Below are 25,155 nucleotides of genomic sequence, written 5' to 3' on the forward strand. Positions count from 1 at the left end.
GTCAAGAGGCTAAAGCAAGGGGGTCATTTGAGCCCAGGAGTTTGAGAATAGCCTGGGCAACAAAGCAAGATACCCATATTGAAAAAATCACTGAATACTCTTTGTTTATTGCCAAATAACAATTATGTTCAAGTTCATTTGACCATAGAAATGGCACCATTTGACAGTCAGTTTTTCTGCTTTGAGTGTAGTTTCCTTAACCAAGTACACATTAGTTCTTCTGTGAGAATTCACCCCCTCCTCAAAAGCCTAATACATTTATTTCCCCTCTATGTTAAAGATAACATGAATTCTGTGTGCTTAGTTATTTTTTAATTCAACAAGAAGCGGTTGCTTTGAAATTTCTTAATGACTTGGCGCCTTAGGAATACTTCCATTCTCCTAAACCGTTCTTATTGTAGGTGGAAACTGAGGGTCTTATCCTTTTAGACTCTCTACAGTAGAAGACTAGCCAAAAAGATAATGCAGGCATTATCCTTCCTGTGTCCTCAGAGTTATGTAAATAACACTATTTCCCATATTAACTGAGAAACTGTCATTAGTTTGCTTTTCAGGTCATTCTCTGTCTACTGAGTGAAATTCAATAGTCCTTGAAAATTAAACCTCCTCCAGCCTAATCACTAGATCATTATTTAAAAGAATAGTTACTGTTTTAAAAGCATCAATTTTCAAGAGTAATAGAAAAGATAATAGGTTTTGTTTTTGTTTTTCTGTACACCTTTGGGACTGTTCAGTCATTTGTTTTATTATCTGATTTATTTTTATTAACTGGATTTTTATTTTTAAAAGCATTGCATGCACTTGGTAAAAATAAAAACAAAAACACTCAAGTGTACAAATGGTTATAAAATGAGAGGCAAGTCTTACTCTTACCTTGGAGTCATGGTCTCTAGTCCTCATTCCTATTGATAATAAATTTAACCTGCTTCTTCTGAATCTTCCCAGGAACATTTCCATGAGCATGCATATATGAATGGAATTTGTGATGCAAACTGTATGCATCCTGTTTTTTTCTTAGTTGACCACATATATTTGGGCATTTCCCATATCAAAACATATAAACCTACTGTATTATTACTTTATTCCTCAATATTTAATAGTATTTCATTTTATATGGATGCACCACACTTCCTTCAATGAATACTGTACTAACAGGCATTTTGGTTGTTTCTAGTCTTACCATGGTATATAATACTGCAGTGATTTAGACAGATATCTTTATCCTCTTGGGAAAAAGATGTCCTTTGAAATTATTAAAACAAGTTTTGATCAATGTTGCCTGACGGGGGTCCTGCCTGCCGTCAGTGGTGCGGGGCTGAACAGGAAGGTAGAGTGCTGACGACTGGAACACACACACACACCCATGAGCCGGGAGTCAAGTCAAGCAAGATCTCGTTTACTCCTCTCCAAGCAATCATATATATAGCACCAAACCATGAGGGGAATTTCCATGGGAAATAGCCTAGCCTATCGGAAAAAAGATCACTAGCACGTAGTTCACAGCCAATCCCAGGCCAGTACATGAGCCATTCATGTGTGCGGAAGCTCCTTTAAAGGTAAAAAGGGAAAAACTGCTCAGTCTCCCCACCCATAATGAATGGGGAACCCATGCCTTCGTAGCTTCCTCCAGGCGACATCTTAGCCCCTTTTCTGCTGAATCATTTTACTGCATAAGTTCTTAAACTTTACTTAAAGTTTTGCCTTAGGCTGCAGGCCGCTCAGGCTGAGGGAGGCTGCATCTTTTTAGGCGTTGTATGGACACACCCCATCAGTTGCCAAATTTTCTTCCAAAGGGGAAGCACCTAATTGACTCTTTCTCTCAACATAGTATGAGGATGCACATTTCCTTACCAGTTGCATGTGCACTGAGTTGAACTTACTCATTTCTGCTACTCTGCTAGATTAAAAATGAAACCTCATTTTAATTTGCATCTGCCTAATGAAGAAAGATAATGTTTGCATATGTTTTAAGTGTTTTGCATATTATTAGATGCAAATTTTTGTTCATGTCCTTTTCCCTTTTCTACTGAATTGTTCTTTTTCTAATTAGTTTATGAAATTTTTATTAGTATCTATTATATATTTTGCCAACATATATAAAGTTATTCCTCTGTGTTTTTCTACCACAACTTTTTATGGTTATATATATATATATATATAATATAATTTTGGGGGGGGTGGGTCTGGGGATGGAAGCCAGAGGCATTTGACCTCTGAGCTACACCCCCTGCCCAATTTTTTATTCTTTTATTTTTAAACAGGGTCTCACTGAGTTGCGGAGGGCCTCACTTACTTTTGATGCTTAAATATCTTATTCATTTGGAAATTATTTTATTGTGTTAAATTATTAAAAATAAGACCACTGAACTTATTTTACATTTCATGAGAACAGGGGCCAAGTTTTCTTTATTATCCATTGTACACCTAGTGTCTGACACATTTATTTGGTACCAGCTGTGTCAAAAATATAATAAGTAGCCTGGCATGGTGGCACACTCTTGTAATCCCCACACTTGGGAGGCTGAGACAGGGGGATCGCACAGGTTCAAAGGCAGCCTCAGCTACTTAGTGAGGCTCTCAGCAACTTAGTGAGACCCTATTTCCAAATAAAATACAAAAAAAATAGGTTTGGGAGTATATCCTGGAGGTAGAAAGCCCCTGGGTTCCACCCCCAGTACCACCAAAATATATATAATGAGTAGCACATTTCTGGCACTTTCTTTGCTCTTCTTAGATACCCTTCAAAAGATTCTCTGGCCTGCATTTTGTGAGGAATTACAGTCATATCACTATTCTGTAGCACCAGAAGTTGGGCAACAATGGTGGTAACAGTGGTGGTCAGAGAGTCAGCCTTGACCCTAGCTCCACTGCTTCCTCCTCACCAGGCTCAGAGCCTAAGGAAACCCAGACAAGTGTATCAGCTCACATTCACCACCTTCCTGGGATTCTTTATGTGAGACATGGCTACCTTTCATCTGTCTGCATATGAAGAAATCCCACAGTATTATATGGCAGTCACGTCAGGGGCACTGGGGAGAGATGAATGGCAGAGGAAACTCCGTGATAGGTTCTTTGATGATGTTTCTGGGTATCTGCCATACAGTACCATATGCAGACACGCCTAAACTGAAACTAACCTGTATCATTCATTTGGAGCCTGGGATTGAAAGTCATGTAGTACCAAGTAAACTTCAAAACATAGTTCATTATTTTTAAATATATAAAATAAAAATCATTCCCAAATCTCAGTGGCTTACAACATTGATTTTTTTTCCTCACTTAAGACAGCTTCATGTACATCCAGGTTGGTTTCATGTGTGTTCTTATTCTCCTTGGACTGTCATCACCTGGATCACATTCTACTCATGGCAAATGCAGAAGCTCCAAAGGATAAGTCAAATCATATCACTGTACATGAGCTCACAAAAACCAGGTTAAAGAAATATTTATCTCTCCTTTCTTCTACAGTGATGGTTCCTAATCCCTATAGTTCTCAGTGTAAGATGCTTTTCCAGCTTCCTTTCCATCTGTAGGTAGGCATGTCATATAGTTCTGGCTAATTATACATCAGGAGAGCTTTTCTGGGTATGCCTGGAAGTTTGTATTTCCTGTTTGAACAAATCATATAATACCTCAATACCTCAATGTCCTCATCTACAAACTGGGGTTGTGATTCTCATATCTGTTCTATTAGGCAAAATTTGCTTTGTGACACACAATACAATATCGCAGCTTATAATAACAGATATTATTTTTTCTTTCGTTACGTCTGAGGTCAGCTGAGGTGGTTCTGTTTCGGGCTGAAGGTAGACTTCAGCTCCATGTGTTTAGGATAATATAAACTATATAAGCTCTTTTCCTGCTTCTACTTATGTCACTAGCATTTCTCTGACCAATCAATTCACATGACCAAGACTATCAGTAGGAGACAGACAGATGCTCCAGCTACAGTAGGAAGTACTGCAATTACATGACAAAAATGTGAAATGCATAATCCTATTATAGTAGAATAAAGACACTGAACCTCAACCTCTCACACTTCCTGTGTGTGTAGACATAAGTCAATAGCTTCTCAAAACCTTAGTTTCATCTTCAAGGTGGTAGTGAGCCCTTTTCTCTGAGCTGGCATGAAGATTGATCATAAGCCATCTGCCTTTGCAGATGCTTAACAAAAGGTAGCCCTTCACTCCCACTCAAGAATTTGATTTGTTTACCAAATCTTCCTTCCTTCCTTCCTTCCTTCCTTCCTTCCTTCCTTCCTTCCTTCCTTCCTTCCTTCTTCCTCTCTCTCTCTTTCCCTTCCCTCTCTCCCTCTTTCCCCTCCCCCTATCCCTCCACAGTGTATGATTTCCTGATAGCAATCTATGAGATTGATGAGTGGATGAGAAATCTCAGAAACAATGTTTCTCTGAGGGAGGAGACAAACAATTATTCACTAAGGATATATTGATTGAGTACCTCGAATTATTTCTAGGTCATTGTCATGCTTTCATGATTCAATAAACCTAACTTTACTCCCTCCCTCTCTTCCTTTCTTCCTTCCTTTTTTTTTCTTTCTATTATGGCAAATGACCCTTAATTCATTCGGTCAAGATCAAATGAATGTTTGACTGTTTGAAATGAATGTTTGACTGTTTGATAGGCTCCCTCTGCTGGAGCAAATGGGCATCTTTGTTCCCCAAACCTAGAGATAACGTGTCTCTTTATCTGAAGGCAAACATAAACAATTTGCTGCCTTGGTACTGACTACCTTTTCATATAGTGTTTCTGTTACTGTCACAAAGGTATAATACTAACTGGTACTTCATTTTTTTTTTCAAAACTGAGCTTAACAAAAAGCACTGATTTTAAAGAATTTGCCAGAAATGTGAATTGTTAATAATAAGTAGGTTCTTGTTTCCTGTGAGTAATGCCCTTGTTACTTCAATTCTAACCTTCTTTATTTTAGAACATCTGGAAGTATTATGGGAAGGCTGTGACGGGCATATTTAGAGGTGCTTGCTAAAAGGAAATTATCTTGAGTCACCAGGTTTGTTATGTTTTGTAGGTAGACTATAATTTTCCATAGAAAAAGTAAGTATAGAATGGATGCAAAGCCAACACTATTCCTGCCATGGAAATTCTTGCTTTCTCAGGACATACACATTCTCAAGGCAATCAAAATGAGATATTTTTGTGGATTTTTAAAAATAAAGTTATTATTTATTGCTTAATGTTTATAGAGTTTTGTTTTATTTCTTGCTTGGTAGCATGTCATGTATGTCTCTTTCTCCTTCACTGCCTCACTCTTTCTTTGAAGTCACTTTTTGGATTTAAATTACTTAGTAGGATATTCAGTAAATTCTGGATTGACTGATTCAAAGAAGCTTCTATGCAATGGTATAGCACCAGATCTTACAGTGGTGTTGACTTCAGTGTACATGAGTTCGTGGTAGCGCCTCAATTCTGCCTTAGCCAAAGATACTGTTCTGCAGTTCTGTTTTTTGTTTTGTTTTGTTTTTTGGCGGGTCTGGGGATGGAACTCAGGGACATTCGACCTCCAAGCTACACCCCCCTGCTCTATTTTTTATTTTTTATTTTGAAACCGGGTTTCACTGAGTTGCAGAGGGCCTCACTAAGTAGCTGAGGCTGTCCAAGAACCACGATCCTCCAGTCTCAGCTTCCCGAATGCTAGGATTACAAGCGTGCGCCACAACGCCCAGCTTATTCTACAGTTTCGAAACTCAAAGGACAGTCTGAATCAACACCACTGGCATCACTGGGCACTTGTTAGAAATGCAGAATCCCAGACCACATACCCGACCTACTGGATAAGATGCTGCACTTCAACAAGTTTGCCAGTGAATTGGGATGCACATTACATTTTGAGCAATACTGGTTTAGAGGAAGGGGAAAGCCCATAATAATTTCAATGGGGAGGTATATTACAGTTCTGGCACCTTGGACTTGACAGTAGCCAGAAACACCTTACTTCTACATTCCACTGACGTCTGTGACTAATACCCATGGGCCGAGGGCCAGCTCCACCCATTAGCTTTATAACACTGGGCAGCGAGCCCACAACCTCTGCTCTGAAATCAAAGCTTACTATTCTTGTACACTGGGTCTTACTGACTTTGACCTCATGGACTCTGGCTTCCTGCACCTACCTGTCTACCCTCCCATTGACTTGGCTGGCTTTTCTGGCTTCTGTAATGCATTAAATTTTTGACTGGTCATCTTTGTCTCAAACTCCTAACTTCTGGGCCATCTGAGCTGAGATGTAGCCAGACTTAAGTGATAACAAACCTTACTGTTGATGCAGTATTTGAAAATCCCATGACTCTTCAGCAATGAAAGCCTTAGATTAGTCACAACTTTTAAAATATCAGGAAATAAACATTCACTTTGAAGTAGCTTAATTTTAAAAAGGTAGAGCACCAGCATGAGTCAAATATTATGTCTCTCCCAATATTATATTCAACAAAGGACAGAACATCACTTCTGGGTCTTCCTGTACTAAATGTGAAAGCTAAATATAATCTTAAGGAACATCCAAATTAAAGAACATTTTGTAAAATAAAATGCCTATATTCAAAAATTTCAAAGCTAGGGGAAAATAAAAGAAAGGCCAAAAATCTTTTCCAGATTAATACAGTCTAAAGGGACAGGAATAATAAGTGTAATGTGTGGTTCTGAATTGACTCTTATGCTACACAGTGAAATGACCTTAAAGGACATTTTTGGGATTACTGGAAAAAATGTAAAGATGAATTGTAAATTAGATAGTATTAGTCTATCAATGTTAAATTTACTGGCTTTGGTAGTTGCAGTATAGTTAGATAAGAGACTGTCTTTGTTTATAGGAATCACTAAAGTACTTCTGGGTAAAGAGGTATCATGTCTGCAATTCACTCTAAAATACCTCAGCTGCCCATATAGAAAGATAATGCAAATATGATAAAATTTTAACAAAAGACAACTATAGATTAATGATATATGGGAATTTCTGTATTGTTCTTGTAATATTTTGCGATCATGTACTAAAATTTTATATAAAAAAGGAAGAGATATAAACAGAATACTTGGAAATGCTGCAGAATTTAAGGATGATCTGTAAGACTTAGGACAGTGTGGGGACCTTGGGAACAGGAAATGACATGATGTTGTCAGAACAAACTCTGATGTAGATGAGCTTCTTTAGAAGTAAGAGAAACCTGAAGCTTTAGAGCAAAATAAGAACTTTTGAGCTCCTCAAACATCTCCACTTCATGTATGAGAAAACTGAGATCCATACAGCAAAAGTAACTTGCCCAAGTACTCATAAACAATTAATATAGTTTATAACTACAGTGATTTAGCAGGGTTTTTTTTTTTTGTATTATGTTATAAACTGATCCCCGGGAACTCCGGCGGCACAACTGGTTAGCATGGATCCTCAAAGTTTGTTTTTTCTTAGTTTTAAGTTAGACTATGAGTTGAAGTAAGGAAAAAAATCATCATAAATGATAAATAGATTGTAACATGAATATATATTTTACGAGCAAATATCTAATATCTCTGCCCACTAATGTGGTCTTCCCCCAAATTTTGTCTTTAAATGTATATATGGTAAGTAAAATGTTTAAATATACAAAAGTATCTGTTAATTGTCTTTCAGCACAATCTTATTTATGTATGTATAAAAATCAGCTAGAAGCTTTAAATTTCTCCATGTATCATAAGTGGGTACATTCTTTCCTTTCCCGTGGCATTTTTCTCACTTAATAGAATGCAGTGACCCTGATTGATAAGTAGCACTAATCTAGAATCAATTCTTGGAAATTTCCTTCATGATTTGGAGAGACTGTGATTGAAGTGAATTTTGAAAGTATAATATTGGGCAAGAAGTGATGCCTAGAAGCCAGCTAGTGCTACCCTTTCCTCTTAAAGGTGAAGACTACCTGCAGTTGGTAGCTTGAACTACCCTTCATCTCTTGCACCTGTTTCTCACTAAGGAACAAAGTTAAAATGGAATATTATCTATTTGCATATGTTTAAATCATCATTAAATCATTTATAAAAATAATATATTTAGAGAAAACTGAGCATCTTTTAAGTATGCTTCCTATGACCCTATATAACTTTGGTAGAAAAGGCCTTTGTGTACTGCTTAGATAGTCAGGTTGGGAGCCAAGATATCTGCCTTGACCAATTACCTGCATGACAGCTTTTGAAACAGAATGCAAATCCTAGCTGAAGGATCCTAGGTGGTAGAGCACAAAATTGAATATTTAGTGGCTTAGTGTGTGTGGTGAAATGCGATGAATTATAAAAAGAATTAAATATGCCTTACATCACCTGTGTTCACACATGATCATAAATGGCTAACATAAATTTTCAAAGAATACAGATTCCTGTAGTTGAATGTGGTGACAGATACTGTCTCTTACCTAGAAGAGCTCCATTTTTCACATTGTACTTAGTAATTGAACCCAAACCATATTTGGAATAAAAATACTTTCTGATAATTAATTGATTTTCCAATCTCTATGCTTTGATATAGGTAGCTACGTCAGACAGAACTGATAATGACATTCAGTATAAATCTGCTTGGGGATCTGGAAAACCATTTGCTTTGTAGATAAAGGAAAATGCATATGCCGAGTACTGCCCTTTCCTATTTCTTCCTGCCTTGGATATAAATATAACATCTAGAGTTGCAACATCATTTTTTTTCCTATGAGCCAACAGAAGGGAAAGAAGAGGGAATTGTATTATCCTGGCTCTGACATAAGTCACTAAACAATATCAGCATTTGACCACTCCTAGACTTGCTATATAACAAAACAAGTCATTTTATCTGATTAAGCCACTGGAAGTCAGGTATTTTTTATTTACGTTAAATATATTTCTGATAAAAATGTAGTAGATCCCCCTGAGAATGTCTGCCCAGCTCAAAATAACCCCATTTCTTTCCAAAGTACTGCCCTGCTCCTTCTCTGACTCTTGGCATCCATTCAGAATTACTTGGCTGTGTTCTTTTAGCTGGAGTAGATGCAAATGGGTAAATATTTCTGACTGAGGATGAGCCTGTCAGATTTAGGAATTTCAAGTTGGGTTTCAATGATCCTTCAGTGTGGCAGAAACTGAGGACATGTGTGTGTGTGTGTGTGTGTGTGTGTGTGTGTGTGTGTTATGGTGAGTCACTTTCAGCCACAGAGAAGTAGAGAAAACAGACATGTAGAAAAGTGAGAGAGAGAGAGAGAGAGAGAGAGAAAGAGAGAGAGAAGAGAAGAGAAGAGAAGAGAAGAGAAGAGAAGAGAAGAGAAGAGAAGAGAAGAGAAGAGAAGAGAAGAGAACTATGTCACCAAGAGAGAGAACACTGCTTAATATCTTGATGGTTTTCTGGGTCCAAGTAATCCTCTCTTCCTGGGCCTGGCTGCCCTTATGTCCCAGAAGCTTTTCCAGCTTCCATCCAGATGTCAGAACAGCCTTGCTTACAACCAGATTTTGCTTTGCACAGGGACAGAAGGGCAAGAGAAGTGAAATTCTGTCTCCATGTTCTGATCACTAAGCCTTGACCTACATGAGCCCAGAAGTAATATACATTTTTATGTAATTCTCTCACCCAGAAGGGAACACACTTTTTCTGTTTCATACAAAGGTGCAAGAAGACCTTTGTTCAGGATAACTAGTGAAATTGGTGCCTCCTACTTACAGAAAAGACCTTGACTGACATACAGATAAAATGTATTTACAGATAGCTCAACCATTTGTGATGCCATTTACTAGATAGGCTATGTAATACCCTCACCTATTTTTTTGTTAAGTGTGTATAGTTCAATGATTTAACTACATAATCTATATATTTACTACCCAGATAAAAATACATAATATTTCCCTCAATCTAGATGCTTTCTTTATTCCAATCAGTATCACTCATCTCTTTTTTCCACCCTGTCACCCCAGCCACTACACCCACACAGGTAGCTTCGATTACTGTAGTTCAGTTTTGCCTGTTCTTGAACTATATATAAATAGATTTATAGCAAATATCTAACCTTTGTGTCTGGTATCCTTTTTGTTCAACATATTCATGAAATATACCTATATTGTTGCATGTATCAGTAACCTGTGTTTTTTGTACTGCAAAGTACAGTTCCATTGAAAACACTATACACACTTGGCGTGGTGGTGAGCGTTTATAATCACAGTCCTTGAGAGGCTGAGACAGGATTCCAGGTTCAAGACCAGCTTCAGATACTTACTGAGGACCTTTGCAACTTAGTGAGACCCTGTTTCAAAATAAAGAATAGAAAAAATAAGGATGAGGTTGTGGCTAAGAGGTGAAATGCCCCTGAATTGATTCTCTAGTACCAAAAAAAAGAAAGAAAGAAAACATTACAATTCATTTATCCATTCTCCTATTGATAGACATGTAGTATGTTTCCAGGTTTTAATTCTTATGCATAAAGTTGCTATAGATATTTATTCTCTTTTTTTGCAAATGCTCTACCACTATGGACATTCTTATACAAGTGGAACTAGATAGTGTCCAATTCCTTTCTACACCAATGTATTAAAGTGGAAATCCAAACTAAAGATCTTTTGTTATGTATACACTCATGCACATACCTAGATTAATTTTGTCTTGAGTTGTCTCCTCATAGAATAATTGGAAGACTTATTTTAAGTACTTCCTCATAACTATTTACATATTTAATGCAGTTGTACCCTTTACATATAAAGCAAAAAGCTACTCTTAGTATCATGGAGAAGGATGCTTTTGTTTATTTAAAAAGTAGTAAATAGTCCGTACTATTTTGTGTGACAACTAGTGAGTAACATTCATAGGGAGTGTATCTAGCATTAAGCTTATCATTAAGAGTTTACACTATGACCAGGAATAAATAGAGCTAAACTATGTGAACCACATAAGATTAAATGATGTTCTTTGTTCCAACCCCCTGTACTAATTTTCAATACGAAGTCGTGCTGGTTTTACAATGCAAAACCCTGTTAAACAGTGTCTGTTTCCCAGAATCACAAACAGAACTTTTCAAAAACATGAGTGTGGTCCTACCCTACTCCCCTGAAACTTTATTTTAATACCGGGCCTCTATTTTTTTTTAGAATTTCCTTCTAAGTATACACTATAATAACCAGCCACTACTTTCCTATGTCCATCTTTAAAGTTTTAGCAATTGCCCTCACTTGAACATTGGAAACTATGAATAAGAGTCATCTCCTGTTAAACTTCCCTGGGCAACATGATATTAGACATACAAATCACTTAATGTTTATTTCTTTATGAATACAGCCGCATTAAAATAATAAAAAAATAGTTGAGACTGTTAGACTATGACATATTTGGGTAAGTAAAATACAGAGCAGTGTAAGAAGTTATCCAGCCAGGCATGGTGGCGCACACTTGTAATCCCAGCATTTGGAGGCTGAGACCTGAGGATCGTGGTTTGCGGACAGCCTCAGCTACTTACTGAGGCCCTTCACAACTCAGTAAGACCCTGTTTCAAAAATAAAAAGACTAAAAAATAGGGCTGAGGGTGTAGTTCAGATGTATAATACACTTCAGTTCCATCCCCAGTACCACAAAAACAAAAAATAAGTTATCCAGACTATCCTACTCGATCTCCATGGTAGCAGGGTTTTTCTCTTTTACTCACTGATGTCCTCCTAATGAGTCATAGCAGGGCTCAATAAATATTTACTCAAAAAATGTTTGTCTAAGAATGGACTTCAGTTACTAGCTTACAGGTTTATAAACACTGCTTTGCTGGATTTATTACTGGTTATATTTCCCAGCTGCTCGCCCTAGTCTTTCTAAGGCCCAGAAAGCCTCCCCAGCTTCGTTTATTACATGGTAACCACTTGGACCTCCTCAAAACTCAAATCTAAGAAAGAGTCTTTAGGGGAACTTGTCATTAACAGAGTGAAGCATTCAATTAACTTAAGTCTTCTCTCCTCTTCTGTGATAGAGCCAGCTTCTCCAGAAATTTTCTATTCCTTTCTCTTCCCCAGTCATAAAGCAAAAACTAAAACCAGCTACAGGGGGATTTTTATTCCTTATGGCTATCTATTGGAAGCTCCATCACATCTTCATGCTCAGGTCACCTCAAATCTTCTTTGTCAATATGTTAATTGATACAGAAAGTGATTCTATCTGAATGGTATAGTCTAACTCTCATAAATATCCATGATAAAACCATTTCTTAAAAGAAACCAGAATCATTTTTCCTTTTAGAATACCAGAAAATATATGTGACCATTAAAAACTGCTTTGGACAGGATCATACTAATAAAATACCTAAATGAATAAGAAAGGAGAAATAGAATATATGTGTTCATAGATATGTATATATACATATTCCATATGTGTATATCTACATATATACTTAATAAATCATGAAACACAAAAGACTTGAAAAGTTGCTAGGTTGGCCATCATGTTTTTTTCAGATGAAGACAAGTGAAACCAGAGAGGTTACTTGCTCAGGGCAATATAATGACAGATCCAGAAGTTCTGAATGTTCCATCTGTGGTTACCCATCCCTCCTCATAGTTTGAAGTATCATTTTGCACCAAGAGAAGATACCATTCATGACCAAAGTAGTACTATATCACATTGCTTCCTCTATCCCTGAGGATTACATTTACTAAAACATATTTTAAGGTACTAGAAAAAGAATACAGATCTAAACCATTTTTAAGAATCTCTTTCACTCCCCTGTGTCTGACCTTCAGGGCACCATCAATCCCACAGGTATACATCAAAGAATACAGAAAAAAAAAAAACCTAGATGTCCAGGATGTCTATGTGAAAAAAGCTATTGAGCTTGAAAATGTTGAAAATTGTTCTGCTATTGTTCATCTAGGACCATTTTCTGAATAGCTCTCTAAGGTGACAGAATAGGTAGAAAATAATATAGTCACTTAAGTTGAGGCGACAGCAGCTCCCAGAAAAGAAGATAATTGCTTTACAGCACTTGTTGATGAGGCCCCTGTGGCTTTGAGGAGCCAATGTCATAGTAGCAGATCAAAGAATGTTCATTGTACCTGAACTGAAGCAGTACAAATGGAAGGAATAGAGAGGTCACCCAGCACAATGGCAGCAAAAGTGACAGTGTGTTTTCTTTTTTCTTTTTTCTTTTTTTTTTTGTGTGTGTGTCTAGGCTATTGGATAGCACTTACTGAGAAAAAAAATCAATCCTGAGTACATACAAGAACTGGAAACTGCATTTGAATTTGTCCATTCAGATAATCAACCCCACACTAAAAATCTCCAGAGCTAGAGGTTTCTGTGGAAACAAGTGCGTGGGCAAAATAATTGCTTTACATGGAAATAAATGCTTGCACTGTAGTTAAGTTGGTACTCTATAGCTGCCCAGTTGATGCAAGTTTGGCTCTAAGTAACCAAATGAACTTTTAAAAAGGAATTTGATTTTCTCTCATAGCAAAAGTCTAGAGATAGGTGGTCTTGAGTGTAGTAAACACTCAAGAGCTCAGTGATACTCACATACCCTACATTTTCTTTCCCCACCCAGGGTTTTTTTTTTAATGTTGGCCTTTCATCCACATGCTAATTGCCTCAGGATACAAAAAAGCTGTTACTGTTCCAGGCCTCACATGTATATTCAAGGCAAATGTAAAAATGAGTTGGGTGGTCCATTTTATTTAAAGCTAAGTCCATCCATTTTATTTCCATTTATCATGAAAAAAAAAACTTTCCATGAAGTTCCTGCAGATTTTCCCCCTGATCAAAATGAGGTTGCATTACCAACTCTAGCTTCAAAGAAGACTGAGTATCTGGCAAGGAAAAATGTAACTTGTATGTTTGGCCAAAGTTAGTCACTATCTCAGCTGGGCACAACTGTCATCCTAATACAAGTAAGATTTGGTTATCAAGGAATAAGAGGAGAATGACTGTTGAGTAGTTAAGCAATAGTGTAAGCCTCAAATATATAATCAGAATTGGCCTTTCTAAATAGGAAAGACACTTATTGTTTATCTGGCTATAAGTAACTACTTGTCTCTATATTCCTATTTTCTCTGGTGAAGTATCATGGACCCAGCAGGAACTTCTCAAACCATGGTTTGAGGAAACTGCAATGACATACCCATTCAACAGTGGCATAAAGAAGGAAGAAATGTTCAACTACACATCTGGGCTTATAATGTAATCATTAACTTTGGGCATCAGAAGACTGATGACTCCAGATCCTCCAGCAGCTGATATCTAGAGGTTAAAGAGTTCTAATCCTTTAAGCTTTCAACTAGGAAGCAAGTACTTAAGAAAATATGTCTCTTGATAAAATAAAAAGCCTAGAATAGGTCAAGTTAAGCATACAATATCATTGCAAAGGCCTTTTTGCCTACTCCATAAGAAATTAAATCACGGAAACATACTATCATGCCCACATTCCAGAATTATAGCCTAAATATGTGTATGTAGTTTTGTGAATATTTGTCATAAAGTGTTGAATCACAAGCCAAGTGTGGTACACACCTGTAATGCCAGTACTTGGGAGGCTGAGACAGAATGACCGCAGGTTCAAAGCCAACCTTACCAACTTAGTGAAGCTTTCAGCATCTTAGTGAGACCCTGTTTCCAAATAAAAATAAAACCGGGATGGTGGTGTGGCTTGGAGATAGAATGCTGCTGGGTTCAGTTCTCAGCACCACACACCCAAAAAAATGTTGAATCGCTAAACACTGAAATATCGTAGTTGAAAGGCACACTAATAACTAATAACGGCCTTGGCTCAATTTTCTGATTTTTTTTTTTCAGATGAGGAAACTGAGGTCTGGTAAAGTTGCTTGATTTGTTTAAAGTAACATATTCAGCTTATGAGAGGCATGTTGGAAGAGAAAGGGAATAGAGTTTTGGAAAAAGTGGATGAGTAATGTTTGCAACTGTGGTGATAATGTCATCAGACATAAAAGGCCATATATTAGTTGTTACAGTTTAGAAGAAGATGTAATGGTTTGAGAAAATGTCCCTGGGTGTTACGGATTGGGAGACTATGGTTTGGGGAAACTGTTCCCCGGGGACCCCTGCTAGGGTCCCGGACACACTTTCCCCCAACCCATAACAAAAACCCAAAACAACCCCAAACAGAAGAAAAAAAACTGTGGATTCTTGTCCTAAGCTAAGAATAAATATGCATAGCTTGGACAGTTGCTGAAGATTTAAAGAAGTTTATTAGAAAGATAGAAAAATATAGAAAATAGAAATACAGCCCCATGCCAAAATGGCATGGGGGGGGGGGTGACTCGAAATGAATACACCAAAGGGCTTACATGTGGACTCAGCCTTTTATACCCATGACCTCCATCTTGTTTGCATGACTCTGATGTAGTGAATGTCCCTGTAAGGTACCTCCTCTTAACACTGTAAGGTACCTCCCCTAGCAAGGTGTGGTGAGGTGTCTCCTTTCATGAAGGGCAAGGTCCAACCCTGCCCCATTCTCCCTAGATCATCATGTAGATCTGTCTTTAGAAAGAGGAAGCCCTCAGCTCTCCTCTGTTGACTTGTTAATTACTTTGAGCTAGGTTGATTTACATTGGAATAGCTACCTGTTTTTAGGCCGAAACCAAGTCCTTTCTTTACCCATGTCTGCCGCCATTTTGACACAATTATTTTGAAATATGCCAATTATTTTCTTTTAAAATATATTAATAATAAGAGCTTTCCCAAATCTTCCTAGGCCATTCCAATACTGGTACACTGGGGACCCATGTTAGGCTCCTGGACACAATTTCCCTCAAAACACAAAAAAACACAAAAAAGGCAGGTTCTTGTCCTGAGCTAAAGATAAATATGCAACAGCGCGGACTTTTGCTGAAGACTTAAAGAAGTTTATTAAAAAGATAGAAATACAGAAGATAGTTACAGCCTCACATTACCCAGGGGTAACATGAGGGGGTGGTTCGAAGGAAATCACCAAAAAATCCCTGGATGCAGAGTATTCTTATAGGCAGCCCAACCAGGTCTGAGGCAGGTCCTTTGATATGTAGATATCTAGCACCATCTCTAGCCCAGGTAACCTGCTCTGTCTCCACCCCAGCCAGATCTGCCCCCTGGGGGGGGGGGGCAGCTCTGTCTCAGGCACAGACCCCCACACCTTTTGTTAAACTCCCAAAATGTGTTAAATTGCTTATCAGGGGATCTGGGATTTCCTCACATCCTTTAGAAGTTTGCCTCTCTTTAGAAATGTAAAAAGGCCCTAGGCTTCTATTCCTTTGCTAATTTATATCCATGGTCACATCTGCTGCCTTTTCCCCACCGCTCCTGGCTTTCTTCACTACCAAAGATGTATTTTAAAATTGGAAATCTTTCCCAATACTGGTATATTAATACATTTTGAAACCTCTTCCCAATACTGGTACATTAGTAGTTTATGAATTACAAGATACAACAATTCAGGAATGCAGGGAATCATAAGCTAGTTCTGGTTGGAGGATGAATGAGAGAGGTGGGAAATAGAGTTATTTTGTAAGGAATCCCCTGAGCCCAGACCTCCAAGGCCTGTGGTGCCAATTGGTGGGAGCTGAGTCACTACTGGACTTTAGGGTGTACCTTTTTACTAAAGAGTACATACAGTGTTCATGTGCTTTATGCCAGGATCTATTCTATAACTGTCTTACATAAAATCCTCACAGCAACTCATTGGTGAGGTGGGTAGTATCATGACCCCTCCTCTTTTTTTGTTTTACAAAAGGAAAGAACTATGACTTTGAAAGGATAAGTAACTTGCCGAAATCCACCTAACAGAAAGTGATAAAGCTAAGTTTGGAATCCAGGTTTCTACCTGACTCCAAATCAGATTCTCTGAAAACAAGGACCAGGAAATTGTGTTTTAGCAAGCTCCCCGGTTGAATTTTAGATAGACTAAAATTGACAAAGCCCACTGATACAGTAGGCAGGTTATAGCTCATTTCTTTTAATTAGCAGATGAGAGAATGGAGATCTGATGACTTAACCATAATTATGATATCAATGTCAGATCTCAAGCCCAGATATCCTGATATCAAACAGTCCAGTGTACTGTTTGTTGTTCTGTGGTTTATCCATTACCTTCCAGCAAAATGTTTATTGGTTCCAACCTAGATAGAGTTTTATGGACTTCTGACCCTGACCCAGCATGTCCATTCATATGCACATTGGGCGTCTACCTTCCACTCCTCCATGACTCACACCATAGGTGTTTATGCTCAGCTCTTTTGCTTGTCTTCTCTTTATCCCTTCTCTTCTACTACATCGTCATCATCTTATTATTTTTATTTATTATTATTATTATTATTACTTTGCTTTTCAAAATTATTTTTTCACCTCTTTGTTAATTTATGAAAGTACCTCTCAAACTTGAGTGCAATTTGGAATCACTCAGAGAACTTTAAAATTGTTTAGATGCCAGAGCTTTACACCTAGAGAGTCTGAAGTCCTTGGTTTGGGGTTTGATTAGGGGATCAAGGTTTCTCAAAGCTCCCCAGATGACCTCAGTCTACAGCCAAACATTGGGAAGTGTGTGGTTTTTTTTAATAAGTCTCATCATTACTTGAGGTAATAGGTGGGGCAAGCATTATGATCCCCTTTTTGTAGATAAAGAAGCTCAGGCCCTGTGTGGTCTCAGAGGAAAAAGAATGAAATTCTTTAGTGACACTTGATATGGATGGCGTTGTCAAGTACTTATAAGGAATTAGATTCCTCCTCTTCCTTCTCTCCCCCTTTTTTCCTCCCCCTTCTTTTACATCCTCCCTCCTACTTTCCTCTCCTCCCTTCTATCCTTCTCCACTCCTCCTTTTCCTCCTTCACCCGGAGTTGCTCTATTCTGAGCTTCATCTCCAGTCCTTTTTCTAAATCTTGAAACAAGGTCTTGCTAGGTTGCTAAGGGTATTGCAAAATTTTCCAGGCTGGCATCAAAACTGATCCTCCTGCCTCAATCCTCCCAAGCTCCTGGGAATGAGACCTGCACTGCTCTCCTCAGGCTCAGTAGACTGAAAGAATGGAGTAAAACCTGTTTTTCTTCTTTGGGTTTCCATTGTTTTCTTGGCCTGTGCTTTTTGACATGAAAAGGGAGAAGAAACAAAGTAAAGTGGTATCTGGACCAAATTTTGATCACTGAAGTTTCCTGCTGAATTCTTTAAATGAGTAGAGAATATTTATCAACAAGAGAATCCTGCCTCCTAGTCCTCACAGCCCAGCATAATAATGGTCAGAGAGCATCAGGAAGACCAGATGGAAGGGACTTGCTCATTCTGCATCAGCACACATGCCCCATTTGGAGACTAATTAAGAAAATAACAAACCCGGCCACATTGGCTAAGAGAGCACCCCGGTGGGGTTTGTAAATTTAGACAGGTTTCTCCTAAATGTAGCATATTGGTAGAGAATTTCCTATTGTTTCTCTTTCTTTGTCTGGGTAATCTAATCATTTAAATTATAATGTATAACATTCTTGCCTGGTGCTCCTTCTTGCTTCCCTGATTGTCTTTGGCAACTTGCTATAGATTCTTCAATACAATTTTTCAATTTTGTCAAGAGAAATCCTCTGTGGTAATGATCCTCTGTATTCCCATAATACGTTGCTACTTTGAGGCCAGCAGCATCAGCATTAGCATCATCTAAGGACTTGAGTTTATGTGGAAGTCATCTTATGACTTGAGTTTAATGTGGAAATGTTAGAAAACTATAAGGCATATCTTCAATAGCAGTTTTGCAAAAACTTGTCCATTATGTCTGTCAGCCTTTCTTTCATATAAAAATGCAGAAGATGAGCTGGTCCTGGTAGCCAGGCTTGGGAGGCGGAGACAGGAGGATTGCACAGGTTCAAAGCCAGCCTCGCTGGTTTAAGAGACTTTGTTTCCAAATTAAAAAAAATATAAAAATAGGCCTGGGAGTGTAGCCCGGAGGTAGAAGGGCTTCCAGGAACCCCAGTACCATAAAAAATGCAGAAGATGGTAGAGTCATAGTTTGGGAAAAATCTGTGGAAAGTCAGATTTATATGATCCACATACACACTGTTATTGGTACCTAACTTAAATTGAGGACTTTTGAGAATTCATGGACAACACTTTTAATCCAATGTGTCTTAAACTTTAATGTACATGCACAATACCTGGTGATCTTGTTAAAATTCAGTGGGTTTGGGTCAGGGCCTGGAGATCAGCATTTCTACCAGGCTTCTAGGTGATTTCCAGGCTGCTGGTCCCTGGACCACACTTTCAGGCACAGATACTGTTATGGTTAAAGATGTTACAGTGAAAGATATATGTTACCATTTGTGGGTGAGGGTTACCATTTAGGGGAACATTCCCAGGGGACCTTTGTAAGACCCCCTTCACAAAAGTGTACATTACTCTTTTGGCCTAATTTGCATTACTATGAAATACACAGGGCAACAAACCATATAAAGAAAGGTTTTACTTTATTTTTTAATTATTTATTTTGTCTCACAATTTTAGAAGTTCTAGGCATGGCACCTGCATTGGGAAAGCACTGATAACAGCTCTGAAACAAGGGCTGCCATCAATCATGCAGGTTGGCAATAGAGGCATAGTGCCACATCGCCATAGATTTTTGAGAGAAGTTTGAGGGCAAATGATTCAATAGTGGAGTCCCTATAATACATCTTAAATGAAGCCATCTTTTTTTATTTTGGCTGAACAGATTCAGCGTGGTAGCTTTATGTGTATTGATGTGGAAGATGGAAAAGTGAAAAGGACTGACTTTAAATCTGTGTCTGTTCTAGCTAGGCTCTTATTACAACGAAAAAAAAATGACTCAAATGACTAAAACAAAGGGGAGGGGCAGGAGAATGAGGGGCTGTTGTATGAAAAATTGGCAAAAAGCCCGAAAGGAAGTAGCTCTTAACTGTTAGTAACTGAGGAAGCTTTAAGGACCAGCTGCCTTTATTTAACATTCTTTCAGTATCATTGTTTTTCTTACTGTATCTGCCCTGGTCTCCTTTCACTCCACTAGTGGATAACTTACTCTGGCATTCTCCTTCACAATTCCTGCTTACACTCAATAAACCTTAGTTTGTCCATGAACCTGATGTAGGATAGAAGGAATAAGTAGGCAGAAAGGAGACAGGAAGGAAAAGTAAAAATATAACTTTCATATAAGAACCTGGAGCTGAAGTGCTTCTGCCTCTAGTCCACAAACCAGTTCTCTTTCTCAGGCCTGACTCTACCATAAATTCTTGGGAAAACTGTAGGTCCTAGAGTTAACAATATTTCTGAGAAAACCGATAATTTGGGATATCCCAGCTTATCCGTCAATCAACTAATAAGGACCCCAGTCAACCCAAGATCATCCACCCTAAGGCTGACCAGACCACCTACCCACCATAAACCGCCTTGGGACTACCACACTGAGCTCATCCTCACATACCATCTCTAGTCCACCCCTCACGAAAGTCCCCTATAAGAAGAGAACCCTGAACTCCCCAAAATGCCTTCCTCATCTTGAGGGGCCGCATTCTCTCTTGAATGTGTATTTCCTTCCCTTTTCCCCAATAAACCTCTGTCTATGTCTCTAACTGGTGTGTGCTGAAATTCTTTTCCGTCACGTTAGCCAAGGACCCTGCAGATCCCGAGTTCCTGAGCCGAGAACTCACCCCAACATCTTTGGCACCCCAACAAGCCCAGTTCTACTTCCTGACCTGCCTTCAGCATCAGCTGGGACTTCTGACAGCTTCATTTTTTTTTCCTTTTGAAAACTCATTTCAAGTTATTGAGAAGAGAAATTTGATTGGCAAAGGATGCCTTGGGACACTGGCACAACTTGCTGCCATTATCTGGAGATTCAATCAATGCAGATGGGAGAAGGGTAGAAGATATTTGATGTCTAGAGAAAGAAATATTGCTAGCAAGGACTGCAACTTCAGAGGGGTTGTAGGCAGTGCACTTGCCCCAAGATGGGGCCTGTAATGAAGAAAGCATTTTGTAGCTTGTTCAGTTTTTTTATCTTCATTTCCTTAAAAATGGTCTGTTCTTGTCTACACGGAGATAGTTCAGTATTTCAGGAAGGCCAAGAAACAAAGCACCTACTTTATTGCTCTCTAGTCTCCTCATCCTGAGAGCCCAACCCAAAAGGAATATTTCATAGGTCAATGAAGAAAATATGTTAAAATAATGAAACCATTTAAACCAAACCACCACAGACTTGCTTTGTATTTTTGAGATGTCTTAATTTAGTTTAATTCAATACAAAAAATGTTTAAATAACCTAATATATCAAAAAATATCAGCACATATATAGGCATTTGTTGCTACGGATGACAGGAAAGGAAATTTGGATTTGTTTTGGTGAAGCTCTGATGGGCAGGGAACCTCTCTTTGCCACCTGCAGCCGCTTTTCCCACATACACACTGGAAATTTCACTTTCTCATTTCCAGGACCTCAGAGTTGAAAGGTTCGAGTCACCCCTGCCCCACAGGGGGCAGGGCAGGAAGCTAGGAGGTGGAGCTCTGCGATTCCGGGAGGGAACCAGGCTTCCTGGGTCCGGAAGAAGAGAGTGCAGAGTTCAGAGAGGAGCCCGAGAGGGAGGGAGGCACTCTCCCACCTGCCACCAGCCCCCGCGGCCACGCGGGGGCTGGAGGCCGATCTCCCACAAATAAAGGCATCCATAATATCTACTATGGATCTCCGCGTGTCTCTATGCGCCAGTGGGACTCGCTTAATATATTATCATTCAAGAGTGTTTGGAAAGCAAGGAGGCCATTTTCTTGTAGTGAGTGGGCATGTTCATGTGCCTGTGTATTCTAAAGGGGAAGTAAAGAGAGGCTTGAGAAAGCAGACAAACGAGAGAACACAATGCAGCCCCTACCCCCAAGTGTCATCCTCTTTCTTCTTTTCTATACTATTTGTTAGGGTGAGGGGAGTGTGGACCATCCTTTCTCAGTGTTCTCCCCACACAGACTTTTAATGAGAACTATTTTCAGTTCTTATTTGCTGATCAATAAACTCAAGGGTAGATCTTGTCTGTTTCCAGAGATAAAGAACTGCATGCATAACTGGTCTCTATCCAGCCGAACAAGCGCCAGTTTCTCTTTGTTTCTCACAGTGTTTTTGAGAGATAAGAAGAAACCACCCAGACATGATGTATGACCAGGGGAGGTTTTGAAATAATATTTTACAAACTCATTCCCTATTCTCAGATGTGGGTTAGAAGTGTAAATAATGGGGGAGGGCACCACACATAGCACGCATTGTTGTGTTTTTCCCCCTGATTAAAAACAAGCAAGCAAACACACATGTGAATACAAAAAAATATGATTAAATGTTCAAATGAGGAAAGAATAAGCCGATTTTCAGTTTGAGGAATGAGTGTCAAATAGGTAGAATTTTACTAAAATAATTACATATCTGAAAATTTTGTGACTGTTTTCTACTATAAAATCTGTCTCTGTCGCTTGGATTTAAAATCAGTATCAGTCAAGTAGGACATCCATACAGTGGAAGAGCATTAAATCCTCCCATAAAAATATGGAATGAAAGCAGGATAGGATCCTACTAAGTGCATGTCCTTCAAGGCTCTTAGAAGGTTTCTGAGAAAGATTCAGGATGGTGGGGCTGATTTGAGGTCAATCGTGCAAAATTTTGAATAAGATTGAATGCAAGATCAGCTTGTACCTATAAAGACACAGAGAATAAGTGTTTTCAATGGCAAGTGAAAATTTTGGTGGCAATTTGCATTGGTGCAGAGTAGTAAATCATTTAGCAGAAATTTGCTATTAGACTAAGGAAAGACCTGGGGCTGACTCAACATGACAGTGAGGATGCATAGGAAGATAGGGTCTTTCAGAATGGTAGGGAGTGAGGACTCAAATGCAAGAGATAGGTAGCTAATAAGAGGGAAATTTAAGGTGACCAAATTTCAGGTGAGTAAGTGATGGTGGGGAAAGTAAAATCTTAGTTGAGCAGTGCTTCATTCTCTGCATCACAACCACCACATTATTGTTTTTTTTTCCAGCTCTAGGCTCATGAATTTAATTGTTCTGTTGTAGACTGTTGTCTATATCTCATCTCTGTCACTGGGTATGAAATTTCCTATAAGCAAAAATGTGTCCCATGCTTTCTAAAATTTCTCCACAATAGTTAGTGTGAGGCCCTTCTTAGAGGAGTAACTTAAAACATGCTATTGGCAGAATTAGCTAATAAACAGTTTCCTCTTCCAGCAACTCTTTTTTCCAAATTAGTCCTCGATTTGAAGAAATTAAAACCTGGATTGTAGCCTGTCCTTTTAATATTGGTTAAATCAGAGGAGCAATTTATGAATTAAATCATAAGAACTTTCTTTCAAAAGGAATTGGTATATCTAATGTCAGATATTGGGTAAGAAAGTGAAATGTGTGAATCTTAAGAGAGAGACCAAAATCCAACCGACTTTTCTTCAGTCCCAGATTTACCCAATCATGTTGAACTGTAGGTGACTTTTTTTCTGGTTAATCTGACCAGTACTTTTGCTGTGCAAGTCTGATTTTGGGGAAGGTTAGTTTCTTGAGAGAAGAGGTCTTGTCTATCAGGTTCACTGTTATATGCCCAGCATCTAGAATAGGACTTCTTGGAATAGAGTGGGGGTTTAAGAAATAATCATAGAAGGAAGGGGATGTAGGAGAGAGAGAATTGAGGAAAGAAGGAAGGGTAGGAGGGCTTGCCTATTGATAGCAGTTAATCTGGCTCTTATTTATTCACTTGCCAATTGCCAAGGATCCCCTCAGGTTGTATGTTAGGCACCAAAGATACCAAAATGATGGAATATTACAATCTGCTCTCAAAGAATGAATAGTCTAGTGTGAGAGACCTAACACAGCAGGTCTGAAGTGCTTCACCAGAATAAGAGTCCTGGTGATACTGGGAGCTTGCCAAAGGGAGCATCCTATCTTCCCCCAAGGAAGGACAGGACACAGAACACAGTACAAACTTGAACAGAATCTTAATAAACTTCATAATGCTTTGAAGACTTGAGAACATTTTAATTTCTATAGTATTAAAGATGATTGTGGACAGATGGAATAAAATGTGGAAGACTGCAAGTCCCTGCATTTTAACCATTCTCTATTCAGAGATACTTGATGTTAGAAGTTAGTCTTGACATTATTGGATTCTGGCTTCATTCAGGGAATGTAAATGGCTGCAGGGAGTCTGTTATGCAAAAGCTTGTCACAGAATCATGGCTTTATAAGCACAGTCTAAATGACACAAATTGAAGGCCTAGTGTTTGGGCCAGGCTAACACCATGCATTATACCAGGAGTAACAGCTTTGTCAAGCATGATCCATTAGCACTACTATTTGTTCTTTTCTGGACAAATTTGTGTTCCTGTGACAAGGATTAATGGTATTACAGCCTTAAAAGGGGCTTTGCATTTTGTAACAACCTATAGCACCAAAGATGTGTGTTTTCCATCAAAACAGTCAGTTTTCTGAAGAGGACAGATAAACATGACCTCAAAGGGAGACTTTATGGTAAAAAAAATGAAAATAATTGTAGTTGGCTAAGTTTATTTAGGCATAGAAAAGGATGTTGGGAATATACCAATCAACTTTTGAAGCAAGAAAACCTAATGTCTGGGAGGAAAAAAAGGATCTTGCTTTGACTTCTGCTTTTTAAATTTTCTTACTCAGGTGCTGACCCCAGCACAGATCAAGTCAATTTGCCAGGCAATTCTGGACTCTGGGAAGCAGTATGCTATGAAGAAGAGGAAACCATTCCCATTGATGTATTCTTACTATGGAACTGAATACTTGGGTGAGTGACAGTGTTGGCGCAGGCCTGTGAGATAGAGGGAGTTTTTAGTGTTGACATTGGGCAAAAACAGGAAGTTTTTTTTTATTTTGCTTTAGGCCATCACTACTTATTAGCAAGAAATATTTTAAATGTTATATTTAAAAGCAAATAGTTATAGATATTATAAGTCACAATTAATATTTGTCTTCATAGTCTGCCTGACAGAAATGTACCTACTTTACCAATTATCTTACCAAAGAATAAAATCCTTACTCTAGACTGAAAGCTCATCAGCATAAATTTTCGAGATGATACCTCACTGCTTTGGCCTGGCTGGCCCCGATTTCCTAGGCTCAAGCAATTCTCCTACCTCAGCCTCCTGAGAAAAGGTTTTAAAATTAGAGAGTTGAGTTTATAAAACAAGCACTCCAAATATTTTA

At 38.5% G+C, this 25,155-nt stretch overlaps 1 protein-coding gene across 1 annotated transcript in view; it reads left to right on the top strand.

Annotated features, from left to right (window-relative positions):
- Positions 1 to 25,155, top strand: part of LANCL3 (LanC like family member 3) — a gene marked incomplete at both ends in the record, with an annotated part of 90,978 nt that overhangs the window by 49,252 nt on the left and 16,571 nt on the right. Inside the window, one exon of the mRNA XM_080718518.1 lies at positions 24,613 to 24,736. Coding sequence (XP_080574644.1) covers positions 24,613 to 24,736 — 124 coding nt within the window. The remainder of the gene's footprint in view (positions 1 to 24,612; positions 24,737 to 25,155) is intronic.

Source organism: Muscardinus avellanarius (assembly GCF_963383645.1).
Source record: "Muscardinus avellanarius genome assembly, chromosome: X".
Taxonomy (NCBI): domain Eukaryota; kingdom Metazoa; phylum Chordata; class Mammalia; order Rodentia; family Gliridae; genus Muscardinus; species Muscardinus avellanarius.